This window comes from Sitophilus oryzae, unplaced genomic scaffold, assembly GCF_002938485.1.
Source record: "Sitophilus oryzae breed Bouriz unplaced genomic scaffold, Soryzae_2.0 scaffold_614_pilon_pilon, whole genome shotgun sequence".
Classification (NCBI taxonomy): domain Eukaryota; kingdom Metazoa; phylum Arthropoda; class Insecta; order Coleoptera; family Curculionidae; genus Sitophilus; species Sitophilus oryzae.
Window position 1 is genome coordinate 1200196 of NW_022147212.1, and position 15599 is coordinate 1215794.

General features: G+C 32.5%; 1 protein-coding gene across 2 annotated transcripts in view; it reads left to right on the forward strand.

Moving 5' to 3' along the window:
* The window catches only part of LOC115887727 (hemicentin-1), a 691696-nt gene that overhangs the window by 559079 nt on the left and 117018 nt on the right, over window positions 1–15599 (forward strand). For both annotated transcript variants that reach the window (XM_030907200.1, XM_030907201.1), the window contains exon 7: window positions 13184–13339. In XM_030907200.1, the coding sequence (XP_030763060.1) occupies window positions 13184–13339 (156 nt within the window). The remainder of the gene's footprint in view (window positions 1–13183; window positions 13340–15599) is intronic.

The window sequence follows — 15599 nt, forward strand, 5'->3', positions numbered from 1 at the left end:
ATAGGGGTGAGCCACTTTTGAGACGCACCCGGTATAGATTGGAAATGTTCGGCTTCTCGCAAAACAATTGTTTTGGATCCGCAATCAAGGACAGAAAGCATTTTCTCTTGTCAAAGCATCTTCAAAAATTAAAAAATCCCAACAAACTTTCAAAAATTTAAACCCTTCTTATTGAAAAATACAGAAAAGTGTATAAAGCATTCTTTTTCAAAGTTATTGTGATCTTGAGAGTTTAATTTAAACTGTAACTGAAACCCTTGTATAGAAAAAATTGTAAAAAAGTGGCATTAAAATACTTAAAACCTGATATGTGAACTGCAAATAATATCAACGTGGGTGAAAACGTCGGTTTCCAAAAAGTGTTCCACATATTTTTCAACACTGAATGACCTATGGGTACTTCGCCACTGTAAGAAAATCTAAAAAATAAAATATTATATAATCATAGCATAAGCGTAAAAAGGTGTTATAAAAAAATTATATGAAAGGGCAACAACAATATGTTCAGACAATAATTCACTAAACAAAGATATAAACCATATTAATTCTATTATTTTATTGACAAAACATTAAACGAAATACAAACCCCAAATCACAGGAAGAATACATATAATGATAACAATACACAATATATACAACTTACAATTCCATACATACGAGGCGTTTCGGAAAAAATAATGAGAAGGGGGAAACAATATAACATACGAACATCTTTCAAGACATAAAATACACTTAGATCCATTTTATCACACACTAAACCAATGAATACTGAGCAACAAACAAAAAATGTAATATACAAAATACCATGTGAATGCGATAAATTTTACATTGGTAAAACATCTAGTCCCTTAAATGTTCGAATTAAAGAACAAAAAAATTATTTAAGAAAGGGCGATTTTCACAAATCTCAGATTTGTCAGCATTCATGGGACACAGGGGACAGAGTAGATTTTCAATGCAAAAATTATTATGAAAGAAGCGATAGCCCCTAAACGAAAAATAAAAGAGGCAATACAGTCTAATAAAAATAAATGTATTGCTCAGGTATCTTTAGAGGTTAGTAATGTGTGGCAAACGCTTTTTTAATTTTAATGAACGTAACATAAATAAATATAACATAAGTGAAAATAAGAAACAAGTTAGTGTTCTTGAATAGTTGTATTTAGATATTTTAAATAGTTTTTTTTTTCTTTGTTCTTTGTGTATTTTTTTGCTTCAGACGACAGAAATAAATACGTCCCGAAACATTAATAATTTTTTGTCCGCAAATTTGTATATTAGCAAATCACTGCTGACAAACTGGTCCCCATTGGATTAACACAGCAGTGTTTACAAAAAATAACTACTTTATTTTGTAAATTTTCTTAAACATCCTCTACACTATGCTGAGAACTCTTCGAAACAGGTCAAGGTCGCATTTCGTCGCCCAACTTTGTCGGATTTCGGTTTATTTCGAGTTGTCTTGACCCACTTCGGTTTGCCTCGACCTACTTTCGATTCTTAAAAGCGCCTGAAAACTACTCGTGAGGAGGGAGTGGGGGGATTTTTTTGGCGTTTCCTGTTGCCTCGTTCAATTTTGTTTCGTTTTGAGCTATTTCCAAAACGTGACGGTATCGGTGCCCGAGGCAAAGGACTTTTTTTTCATAAACCTCAGTGAAATAAGTAAACCTAGACGTTTCTAAAATAGCTGTTGTTACGATGATATTTCGTTAATTACATCTCGTTTTACGTTGATATATATTCCACAAAATTAATATTTGAACACGCGTTTATAATATGTAGAGTAGATATTTAAGAACAAAACTTTTCACTCAATCTGCAGGAATATAATTACAATATGTTTATTATTAATTTTATTATAATGAATTAGTATATAAAATTGTATATGCTATGTTTGTTTACGCGGCCTTAATTGATTAATATAACAGTAGTATTGCTTGACGAGTAATACTGGCGACATCATCAATATATCGAGCTGATTGGAAAAATTATTGATTGACCCGATGTTAATAAAAGATACTGTTATATGTAATAATAGCATAATAACAGAAATAATTAGACGATTTTTTGAATAGTTTAACAGCGTAGATTATAACCTATAAAAGGCGGACCGCCAGAACAGTTAGTCACTGCGTATTGCCCAGCGGCTTTACAATTTTAAGTTTTGGAAATATATGTTTTTACTATATTGTAATTAATAATATTAGACAATGATTAAAACTCAATATTCTTGTGTAACCTTAGAGGAATAGCCAATTTAATCTAATACCATCGGTAACTGTTTTCTAAATGTACTGTTTTTGATGTTTCATATTAGTTTAATATAGTGGTATTACATTACACTCCATTACAAACTAATGATATTTTTTCATGCTTCATGTTTACTTATTTTTCTGAAGCCACCACAGTGTTTGACATTGATTACTTCGTGCTATTTCACAAAATAGTACGATACGTATAAGCCCGTATTATAAAAATTAGTTCCCACGTTTCCTGAAATCGATCAAGACGCGTCGTGATTGGTTGTGTGTTTTTTACGTTTTTTTTTTCAGAAAACGTGGGAACTAATTTTATAACACGGGCTTATATTTGAGTGTACTTCTGAAACTATTTACAGAAATGTTTTTCCAGAGGTTGTTTAAAATTCTATGCCAAACTTTCTAAAATATAAAATATTTTTCTTCGGTTTTTTTTTAATAGTATATTATTCCTTTGTTAGATGGAGAATTAAAAAATTAATATTTTTTGAATTTAAAGTATTTCAAAATTTTTAACGGTTTCGCAAATATTCGCGTTTTTATTACTTGTGGCTCTTTCAACGATAAAACGCCAGGCTGATATTGATACAAGATGCAGAAAAAACAAACTTTGGGAAAAATTCAACTATATTCTCATATTTGCCCGGGTAAATACGGACATATGGAACCCCTACTTTTATGTGTAAAACTGAATCCGAACCTGGTCATCGTCGACACGTACTAAAATTCCATTTGAAACTCTCGCAAAGACGTAGACAAAAGTTTCTGAAAAATGTCCGACATTGCGGAATAATTTATCTCCCTGACAAATACCCGAACTATAAAATTTTAAAATAAAAAAGGGATATAAAAGCGAATCCTTTATAAATGCAAATGGTTGACAATTTTGTTTAATATTTTAGTAATATATTTCATGTGTCTGGATGTTTATTTTCGTGAAACGTACAATATTTAGGCAAATCGTTTTACGTGCCTTTGTGTAATGATTCGACTTTACTAAAATTTATCTGTCTGTGCGGTGATATTTCAAAAAGTCTAGATATCAATTTTTCAGTCAGATTTTAAATTGGCATTAGAAAAATTTATGAAGCTTAAATCTGTTTTGATTTAATTTAATTTTCATTTTAATATCAGTTTTATAAAATATTACTTTTGGATTAAAATTTATTTCAGTTTTAATATATTTTGACGGTGAAAAATGCTACATTAAACGTATTGAACGTTGTTGAATGTGACATTCGTCATTTAAATATTGAAATGTATAAAAATATTTTATTCACAGTCAAACAATAACGGGAGTTTTAATTACCATGAAGCGTTTAAAGAGATATTGAAACGCAACGTAATAATAAAATATATTTCTTAAATAATACATGAAGAGCATTATAGGGTGAATAAGTTTTTATGCTTAAGTGAGCGCCATTGAATCTACCCAGGCTCTAGACACTCAACAGTAATTTTATAGAACCACAAATTTAGTTTCTTTCGCATCGCCTGACGACGCAAGATATATTAAATTACAGGTTTCTAATTTATATATGAAGATGACATAACAGCCTCTATGTTGACTACCGTCTTTGGTCTGGTTTTGGTCTAGTTAACAAATGTTGATAATCCGTCAAGTTATCATTAATATATCAGTAATAATCATATAATCATTAATTAAATAATAATTCAGATATTCCTGATTTATCGGAAAGTTCGTGATTTGTGTTTATAGTTTGTGTTTTTATTAGTTTGTGCATTCTAATATTTACAGTCGATCATCATTTTCGTGTTAGATACTAAACTTTTTTATTAAAGACATTTTGACGTTTCAGAAATAATACAGTTATGAACCAAATAAAAAAAATAGTTTGTTTTTCTTCGGGTTCCATCTCCTAATGGAGGTTGGAAATCATCATGGCAATTCTAACTTTGTTAACGGCTGCTCTGAATAACTGGTTTGAAGTCATTCCAAACCATTCTCTCAAATTCTTGAGCCATGATGTTCTTCTTCTTCCTTGGCTCCTTCTGCCCTTTATCTTTCCTTCTATTATGCTCTGCAGCAGGGCATATTTAGGTCCTCTCATTATGTGTCCAAAGCACTTAAGTTTTCTCTTTTTAAGGGTGTTAATCACCTCTTCGTCCTTCTGAATTCTGCGTCGCAGTTCTACATTTGTAACCTTGTCAGTCCATGCAATCCTCAGCATTCGCCGATAACACCATCTTTCAAATGCCTCAAGCTTCTCCATTTCGGCCTTTTTAAGTGTCCAAGCCTTTGAACCATAGAGTAGAGTTGCAAATATGTAACCCCTTAGCATTCTTAACCTAAGCTTTAAGTTGATGTCTCCGGCTGCTCTGGCTATTTCTATTCGAGCTTTTATTTCTGCTGATTGATTCAAGTTTTCGGTCAACCAACTGCCTAAATATTTATTTATGCCCTTCCATTCTGGGGTACGTGTTGTGCGGCTCAATTTGACCGCATTTTCAAGCTCCAGAAGAGAGCTGTTCGATATTCACTGGGACTGAACAGCAGAACTCATTGCCGGGGCTTTTTTAGAGAATTAAAAATATTGACTCTTCCTTCCTTATTTATATTTGAATCCGTTTGCCTAATAAGTAAACATGTATCAGCTTCTCAAGAAAGGCCAGCTCACACTTATCCACTCAGGAACGCGGAGCAAGATCTTTATCTACCTACCCCACGCTGAGAGTTAGTTAAAAGTTCAATATTATACAACTCGAAAAAAATGCACAATCACCTGCCATTTGAAATCAAATCCATAACATCATTTTTTTCATTTCGCAAAGCATTGAACTCTTATTTACTATACAAGGCTTTCTACGCCGTAAATGAATTATATTTGAATTGAAAATCGAATTTGATCTTGAAACCACTGGTCTAATGTTTGCTATTGCTATATTTACTAATGACATCGAAATTAATTTATTTAGAGGTCATTGATATTTTGCTATAAACTGGCTAAATATTTTTGAATATTATTTTAATTTTTTTGTTCTTTGACATTGTAAACATTTATATATGTTTATTTTAACAATAAGACTGACAATATTATTTGTATAATGTTTTGTATTATCTTTTGTTTGTTTGTTTGTGTACCTTGTTATTTTTTACTTTGTTTGTTAGTTTACCTTTGTCCACAAATTGAAAAATTTTTTGACAATAAAGGCATTTATTTATTTATTTATTTATATTTTTGTACTCTCTCCATAGGTGTATCATCTATTAGAACATTGGCTTGAATGGAAGGGCATACCTGAGGTGCGACTCAAAAAGTGCATAATAAAGAGTTCTAGCCACTGACAAGTTAAGCTCCTTAGAAACAGATCTTAACGCAAAACAGACAGAGCTCAATTTTTTCGACAAAGTTTCGATATGCATGTCCCATTTCAGAGAATTGTCTACAATAAGCCCTAAGAATTTTACAGATTTTACGACGTCAATGGTTGTGTTGTTAAGTACAAAAGGCTGCAGCGAGTTTTCATTCGACAAAGCTTTAGTTTGGTTTGGTAGAAATGTTGAGACACAGGAGGTTCGAATCGCACTTTATTACGATTTAATGGTGATTAAGTCATTTGATATAATCCTATGAAGTGCCGTGACGTCCTTGTTGCTCCAAGTGAAGCTAGTGTCGTCGGCAAAAAGACATATTTTGCCACTGATGTTTATGTTAGCAATGTCGTTAATAAAAAGAAGAAACAAAATGGGGCCTAGCACTGAACCTTGTGGTACTCCATATTCTATTTGCTTGCTAGAAGACAACGTGTTATCCACCCTCACAAATTGACTTCTGTTGCTCAGATACGACTTAAACCATTCGAGAGATGTTCCCCTGAATCCATAGTGCTGCAGTTTATTAATTAGGATCTTATGGTTTACACAGTCGAACGCCTTAGAAAAATCAAAGAAAATTGTTGCTGTAGAATGATGGTTATTTAGACTGGAGTAAACCTTATTAAGGAGGGAAAACATAGCGTCATTTGTGGACTTGTTGCTTAGAAATCCAAAATGTTCAGTAAGTATTTTGTACTTAAACAGAAAAGATACAAGCCTTCCTTTAACCAACCTTTCTATGATCTTAGATAGCGTTGGAAGGAGTGCAATTGGGCGATAGTTAGAAGCTTCATCTTTGTCTCCTCCTTTATGCAGAGGAATGATTATTGTCGTCTTAAGACATTTTGCGTAGCTTAATAGCCGTTGCAAAAAACTCATAGCAACCTCATTGGAATATTTTAAACGTGAAAGCGGTAGTGCTTAAGTGCTGTTAAGGTGGTCAGTTTTGTTGATGTAAATAATATCTAATTATATATTTATAATTAATTTATTTCTGTTTCCTAAAATATTTTGATTAAAAGAAAATATGTAATAGTTGACAACGCTGTGCCGGTCAAGCTTAATCACGTGACTAAATGTTTAATTCGTACGAACTATATGTGTTATGTCTAATCTAATTACAGATGACCGGCTCATTATTACTCTAATTACAAGAAAATGATTTATTACGGGAAAATACATAATTAATTAAAGTGAGACGGTGGGAGTGTGTCTGGTGGCTCGCCAGACTAATTTCTCAGGTGCCTCGTATCTAAAACGCCCCGGGGACACACCGCAAACTTGAAATTAATATCTTATGCACATCTCCTTAAGTCGCTTTAGCATTAAACTCGAGTTAACTCCCGTTCTGCAACAGTCAGGTACTGTTTTCGTTCGCACGACAAAGCCGTACAGAAAACATTATTTTTTCTGTCGAAATATTATTTTAATTGGAGTGTTCGAAAGAAAATCAGCTTTGAAGAAATAATATTAAATTAAAAAATAATAAGTTTAGATTAAGCCTGTTTTACACTGACAACTTATTCATGAATTCCTTCGCGAAATCTTTTCACGATAAAGCTCCGCGCGCACTGAGGGGGTATCGGCGAGAGCGAGCGGTGCGAGCGGCGCGAGCGGCACGACCGGTCGGAAAGTCGATTGTAGCCGCGCACTGGAGTCGCACGATCGACGGTCGAGAGTACGTCACCAGCATAAATTTGAGCATAGACGAGGAGAAGTTTATTCAAATTTAGTCAAATTCATTCGACATTTCAAAAAATTATAAAGTATTATTACTATTTATATTTTTATGCAACTTTTTATATTTTATGCTTTATGATGGAAATTAATATTATTTAGATCTTAACCAAACACACACAATAAAATATTTAGATCTTATCAAACCACATAAAATTAGTGAAATAGAGTGGAAGATGGGGATAAAATATACTACATGACTCTTAGCTTGACCGATTTTAACAAATTTGGTATCATTCAAAAGGGTTTAATTTGTTCTTTAAAAACAAAGCTAGATAATATGAAAATAGTCAAATAAAACTTCTATTTTTAGTTTTTAATCTAAATAAGTGTCATTACAAACATTTATATGTAGCTTTTATTTTAAGTTTTTAAAATCTTTGTTTTAAGTCAGTAGTACATAAAAAGAAACTTCTGTTTACATTTTGTTTAATGATTGACGTTTCGACCAATTTTAATTCGATCTTCTTCAGAATCTATAATATACCTTTCCTGAATGATGTTCTACGTTTGTGGTAAGAAAAATTATATATTAAACACATTGTTAGTGATAAAATAGTATTGTATATTATAGATTCTGAAGAAGACCGAATTAAAATTGGTCGAAACGTCAATCATTAAACAAAATGTAAACAAAAGTTTTGTTTTATTCACTACTGACTTAAAACCAAGATTTTAAAACTTTGAAATATAATAAAAAAGTCAAAGAAAATTAAAAAAAGAAAAAATATATAGTTTTTATTTTATAATACCGTATGATCGAAAAGACACGGCATCAGCGATGGCCATGAAATGAAGGTCGGTGTCATTTTATATGTAAAGTTATATGGGAAATGTCATCAATCGTCATTTCCCAACCAACTGGACGTCGTTTTTTATCATACGGTAGATATATGTACAAATATTTTATTTAAACATAAATATTATTTTCTCTATTTGTACCTTGTACGGAGTGATCAACATAGTAACATTATTTATCAGCTGTTATTACTAACGTCAAAACAAACCAAAAATTAAATAATATGATAAGTTTTTTGACGATATTTAAATTAGATTTCCATAATAATGTGAGATAATCAAAACGAGATGAGAAATAAATGGGTTTAATCGGAAGGTTTTCTAATTCAGTTATTGAATAAGTGTATTGAACAATATGGGTTACGTGCTTGTAAGATTTTTTTTTTATAAAAAACCGCATATTAAGTATGATATGGTTTCGTACACTTTCGATTAATCGAAATGTTTAATGTAAAACCGCTCCACTAAAAACAGTCGCTCGGCGTAGCTATTCCTTCCCCTCCCATGCAATCTCTGATTTCGCCTGATGGCGCCGATAGCTCGAATGGTGCCGATAGCTCGAAGCGCACCGATCTAATGCGGTGCGAGGGCTTACATTTATTTCAACGTAAACTGAAAATTACGTGCCGCTCGCTCGCGCCGATACTCATTCAATGCGCGCCCTCCTTAAGACGTAAAGAATTTAAAACGGAAACTTGAATCTAAAATAATACATTTTTTCTCTTGAACTCAGTTTCTCTTTCTCGAGTAAAATAATTTATAAGTCTAGAATGTAAGAGGGGGGGGGGTTAATCAATGCGACCTTAAAGATCTATTGTGCCTTCCTTCCTTGAGTCACCACACAGTCTATAACCCATCATACCCCTGTTGTAGAGGGGACAGGGTATTTCCCATCCTCCTTTGGACAACAGTTCTTCATCCGAGGGTGTACACCCTTCCACGGTTGGAGTTTGGCCCTCCGTGCCGCCTTTCACAGTCGAGGAGCTTGCCTCCGGCTGAGGAACCCATGAGGTGGAGACTGCAGGATCTGTCTCCATTTTCTCCACCTCTTTAACTTGGTCTTTTCTTAGACCTGATACCGTTGTTGTCCCGTATCTATAATAGAGGATATATCCCTCTTTCTCTATTGCTTCCTTGGATTTGAGGTCAATTCCTATTGTGAGGTGATTGATTTATAAGTCTAGCAATGAACTCTTGTTCATTCTGGTTAAATATTTGAAGCAGTTTTGCAATAAAAAATATGAATTTTGTTCTACAGCAACAATCAAATTTTAATTTTGACATTGATCGATGTCCGTCAATACAATATTTTAACTCCAAATCCAATGACAATGACAATTACTAAAAGGAAATTTTGGCATTAATCGATGTCCGTCAATATTATATATACAGGGTGGCGCACCTCATTCCCCTCGGTTGATTATACGAAAACGGAAAGATGTAGAAACAAAATATTTTATGGGTGTATGTGGGGAAGCAATGTGCACAATTTAAAATTATTTTAAAATATACAGGGTGTTTCAGAACTAAGATCCATATCAAAGTTATATTTTTTCTTATGGAACACCCGGTATTTTATTACATTTCTGGATTCTTGGGCCTAAAAAAGGCATTTATTATAAGGGTTAAATATGTTTAATATCTTTGGTTTTTGAGATATTTAAAGATATTTAAATTTGCAAGCTACAATAGAATAGATTATTAACATCTTGTACATTACTTTTCTCAGAATTTATTTTTGTGCTGAGTTTAAAGGTAGAGAAATAAACGTTACTGAAAAATGGTATTGTTGCCTTAAATGTATACAGGGGTATCAAAAATTGCTGATCTATAGTAAGGATATATTTTATATAAAAACTTCGTTATTTCAAATGGGACACCCTGTATATTTTAAAATAAATCGAAGCAGATTCAAATGCTCTTTCAAACTATATTAGGGTTTCCTATACCTATCTAGCTCAGATTTTGAATAAAGAGCAATTTTTCAATAAAACAGCCACTGAGAGGGCTAGTGTCGTCATGGCAAGTTTCTAGTGGCAGCTAGCAGCTATTTTCAAATTCGAAATTACTTTATGGACTTATTTAAATTTATACCAGTTCATTTATTTATCTAATAAATGAACTTATCTACAATAGTTTAATAAATAATATTGATTAAATATGTATTTATTATTCTATCAAGAAAAACGAAGTAGTTCTTTGATTTATTTTGCGATGTCTTGTAGATATATGGATTTTCTATATAAGGGCCAATTACGCAAATTCATTTTCTTCACTTCCAATGACTAATTTCTGCCTACTAGGTTTTTTTATAAACTACACTACCAGCTTTGCGAAATAGAACAAGTAGTTTTTCAAAGGAACGCTTATCAGGAAGATTCCTATTTGGATATGTTTGAACATAAGCCCTTGAGGCCAAGAAACAATACAATTTTCCTCACAAAATAAAATCACTAGTAACATATCCATTCGTTCCGCCAGCAGATACTGCTTTATTTTTCTTTATAAAATAATGAATACTTCCTTATTGAACTATTGTAGGTAAATCTAAGTAAACTGTTATAAATTATAAATAATAATGTCCATAAACTAATGTCGACTTTGAAAATAGTTACTAACTGTTACTAGAAAATTGCCATGGCGACACCAGCCATCTTGATTGCAATTTTATTTAAAAATCGCTTTTTATTCAAAATCTGAGCTAGATAGGTATAGGAAACCCTAATATAGTTTGAAGGAGCATTTGAATCTGCTTTGATTTATTTAAAAAAATACAGGGTGTTGCATTTGTAATAACGAAGTTTTTATATAAAATAAATACTCAAAATACATCAGCAACTTTTGATACCCCTGTATAAATTTAAGGAAGCAATACCATTTTGCAGTAAAGTTTATTTCTCTAACTTTAAACTCAGCACAAAAATTAATTCTTAAAAGTAATGTACAAGGTGTTAATAATCTATTCTATTGTAGCATGCATATTTAAATATCTTTAAATATCTCAAAAACCAAAGATTTTATACAGATTTAACCCTTATAATAAATGCCTTTTTTGAGACCAAGAATCCAAAAATGAAATAAAATACTTTGGTATGGATCTTAGTTCTGACACACCCTGTATATTTCAAAATAATTTTAAATTGTGCACATTGCCTTCCCACATATCCCCATAATTTTTTTTTCTACATCTTTTCGTTTTCGTACAATCAACCGAGGCAAATGAGGTGCGCCACCCTGTATGCAGTATTTTACGAAATGCCGTAATGACGTCACCTATCTCTTTCATCTAGTTGGCAAGTGATTGAGAGAGTTCGACAGTGTATGACGTGATGTTCAACGATGACTGAACATTCTGTAAGAATAGACATATAAATAGATTAACAGGTGTTCAATATTTAATTAATGATCTATACGTTGCGTTGGTAGAACGGACAAAATATCAAATATATTTATGGTCGGTGTAAATTAACCAACTTCATAAAAGAGTTCACTTCGTGAATAACTTCACAAAGCTAGCAACTTGGAGACTGAACCCTCCATATAGCTCTTTGTCAAAGGCCTATCATTGACCAGTACAAAGAAGAGCACTTTTGCCAGGCTGTCACACCGATATAAACTGCGTTCTGTCGTTTCTTCTTGAGATAGGCAAAATCTGCACATGCATTCGTCCTTCAATTCCATCAGCATTAGATGTCTATTAAGCTTATAATGCCGTGTTAATAGAAACAACGACATCTTTGACTGTCTTTCTGTCTATGCTTATCAGATCTGTCATGAATTTTGGCTAATGTTCTAGTGTGAACTTTTTCACCTGTCCCTGCCCTGTTGAAACTCTTCACCATTAGAGATTTCGTTGACCACCACTATTTTGTGGCCATTCTTGTGACTGAAAAAAAAACAACCAGTTATATTAAAAACTTTAGTTTTTAATATTTTAGTGAATTAGAGTTTTATTTTGATGTTGTAACACTAAAGTTTCCAACCCCAACTGTAAAAAACATAATATCTGTATTGCGTTGACGACACTATGTGATTAGATTGGAGAATAAAAAAAATAAAATCTCAATGCTCACTATTAACAGACCAGGGCCATGTAAGTGAAATATTAAAAATGGTTCCCAATTATGACGGGTGACGGCGCTGATTGTCAAAATTTTTGTACAGGGATTTTGCTTACCGACAATACGACGTGAGCTATGACCGGACCAGGACCAATCAGAATGATCAGTCTTTCTTGGACATTTGCCGTGGAAGTGTGTGTTAATTTCTGTTGTGATAAGTGTGGTTGTGTTTGCAGTTTGATTTTTCGGTTTTGATATTATGTTAAAATTAATTTTGAGGTATTGTATCACCTGTTTTTATGTAATAGTACTTTTTTTAGTTCAATGATCTGATATGTTATGATTTGTTAATGTTTGTTCAACAATGTTATACCAAAGAGGTTATACTTAATATATCAATTTGCATAGCATAACTTTTTTATCAATAAACTTTGTAGATTTTCAGATTATTTAATTCCTTTTGTTTCCGTTTGCAATTTTATTTTTAAGACATATTATGTGCTTGTTTCACATGATATGTTTTAAAAATAAAATTGCAAATAGCGAATAAAAATAATTAAAATAAAAAAGTGTATTTTACAATTCCCGCCTGTTCCCCCCGGCCACGATCCCCTTTGGCTATCCTGCAAATGTCAGCTACAGCGAGAGATGGCGCTACGAAAATGGAACCGATTTATTACAAGGAACTTGGGGGCTTCTTTTTCGTTAGTATATTCTGTGTAACAGACCATTCGGGTGACTAATGTCCAAATAAGGAAATATTGCATTTGTTCTTCAATATTTTTTGTTCCATATTTCAATAATGTAAGTTACATTGTCTAAGTAACATACTAATTGTTAGGGTTGAATCATGATTTAAACGCTAAACTCACCAACGCGATTAAATAATACCAACTCGTATTCTATCATTTATGTATTCTGTGATAATGTTGTTCGTAATGCATTTTCCAATGTTTATTAATCGAATACTAATTGTTTTCCCCTAATTTCAGGTGCACCTCAGGTGATTAAACAAGCCGTTACGCCTGAAATATACGTGGAGAGTGGACAGCCGGTTGACCTCAGCATGGTGGTTTGCGCTGACCCCAGACCAAGATCTGTGGCGTGGGAATGGGGGTCGCTCAGGCTGGAAGCAGGAAACGAAATGGGTAAGCTGTAACACCATTAAAATAGACCGTTTTATCAATAAATTCTTCACAATCTGTTTTTTTTTCTGGGTACGACTGTCCAGCACCGTCTACGTTAAGTTATAAAATATCAAAATGTATCTGATGACATTTTGAAAATTTGCAAAGCCATTTCCCCCACAATTAATCCTAGACTTCCTCTCTATCAAGTTTGGTCAACTAACGTCTACGTCCCACTAGGCTACTCGTGTCGGGCATCCAACAATGTTGCCGTTTGTTGTCCCTTAATTTCATAATTTTCAATCCTTAGCTAAATTAAAGACGGTTATTTTTACGGTGTATTTCAAGGTTTGATTGTTATTTGGTTGATTTTGTTAAAACATTCTTAATTGCACAGATTCGGTATTAGGTATACTTAAATTAATAGTAATCAAAATAATAAATAAAGCAAGAATAAGTGCTTTGGAAACATGTTAAAAAATTTCATCCTAAACAGATATAGGAAATTGCACCTTTACTTAGAGTTAACTTTAGTAAAACTGAAATATCGCATTTTCCTGCGAATTCTGTACCAAAAAATTTAGCTCAAAGAGTTTAACAAGGCATTTAAAATTACATGCACAAGTGGCACAAGGTAATTACCAAATTTTCAAAGTAAAGCAATCAACTAAAAAGGTCGATGCACATTATCATACACGTAACGTTTCCGTTGCAGCAACCGCACTGTGCATTCACATAAGCATACACAACGCGTTTCAATTTGCTTTAGTAAAGTCAGAGATAACTAAGTTTGCCTCTGGTAAAGTGGTATTTTTCCATTATTTTCAATAAAATGTGCAATAGCCCTTCTACTGAATGTAAATTAAAGAAGACAAGCTTCTATTGGACCAATATTAAAAGCTCTCTAGTGTATAGATATACCACCTTTAATAGAATATAATAAAGAACCAAAAGAGCTTGGTAACAAAAATACAATATGATAAAAGAAAACGGCGTCAGCGATGGCATTCATATGAAGATAGCTACCATTTTATATGTAAAATTATATGGGGAATGTCATCGATTTCATTTCCAAGCCAAACTACGGTATTATTCAACAAGAAAACTTTTTAGCACAAAAAAAGCTTAGATAAACCCTTTGGTAAACCCCAGAAAACTTATTAAACCATCTGAACCAAAATAAAAATTATTATAAAAAAATTAAACAACATTGTTTATACATTGACTTAAATTATTTATTAGATAAGTTAGTATTAAAGCATTTTCACACATAATAATTCATCAGCATTTCTGCATTCTTTAAGATTTTCATTTTTAGATGATTTGTTTAATTTCACTTTGAATAAAATGCAGAAAAGAATCAAATTAAGATCTAGTACTTGGCAACATTGTCGGGTGCCCGAGTACGCTAGTGGGACGTAGACACTAGTGTTTGGACATACTTTATTCTGGATCATCAGCTGTAGTTGGTCTAGACATTCCACTGAGTGATAATCCAGACCAAAACCAAGACTCCCTTGATCTTTAAAATGTTGGTAATTCATCTGACCGAAACCTTGTAGAAGTTTAAAAATAAATAAAGACAGTCGAACTCCCCAATTATTTTAATATCAATACTGAATCATTGTCTACCATTATTTTGAACAATGTAGACAATGATTCAGTATTAAAACTAAAAGAATTTCAGACTTCCATTGTTTTTATTTATTTTGCCAACACAAGTTTTTGTCAGAAGTATCACTGACCGTTATCAAGTGTGAACGAATCTAAATCGTAAAACTACTGAGCTTACATACTAGAGCCAAGCATTCACCCATGAATTAGTTGGATGCAGTCAAGCATGAGGTTCTCCACTTAGAACACCTGCATTGGAGCGTTTTATGAATGGTTGCCATATTGTTGAAATTTCCATACCTGTATTGCTAAAAATTTTACTATTGTTAGAAATGAATACGCACACCGTCATTGAATAAGGTATATGTTTTTCAGATTTCAGTCACACAAAACACCTACTCTTTAAATCGCAGCTTAAACAACTTTTTTTCAAAAATAATTTTATTTTTATTTTCGTATATTGTATTTATTATTAAACAGTGGTGGTTTTAATATTATAACATAATATATTAAATTCTAACTATATTGAAAACTTAACTAAAGAAAAAGATCCCAAAAATCGAATTTCCGCAGAATTTTACCCTTGTAGTTATAGCCTGCTGGAGGAAAGGAAGAAAATGCAGAACTGCTTCTAATAAATGCTGCCCATATCGCTTATCATGGATAG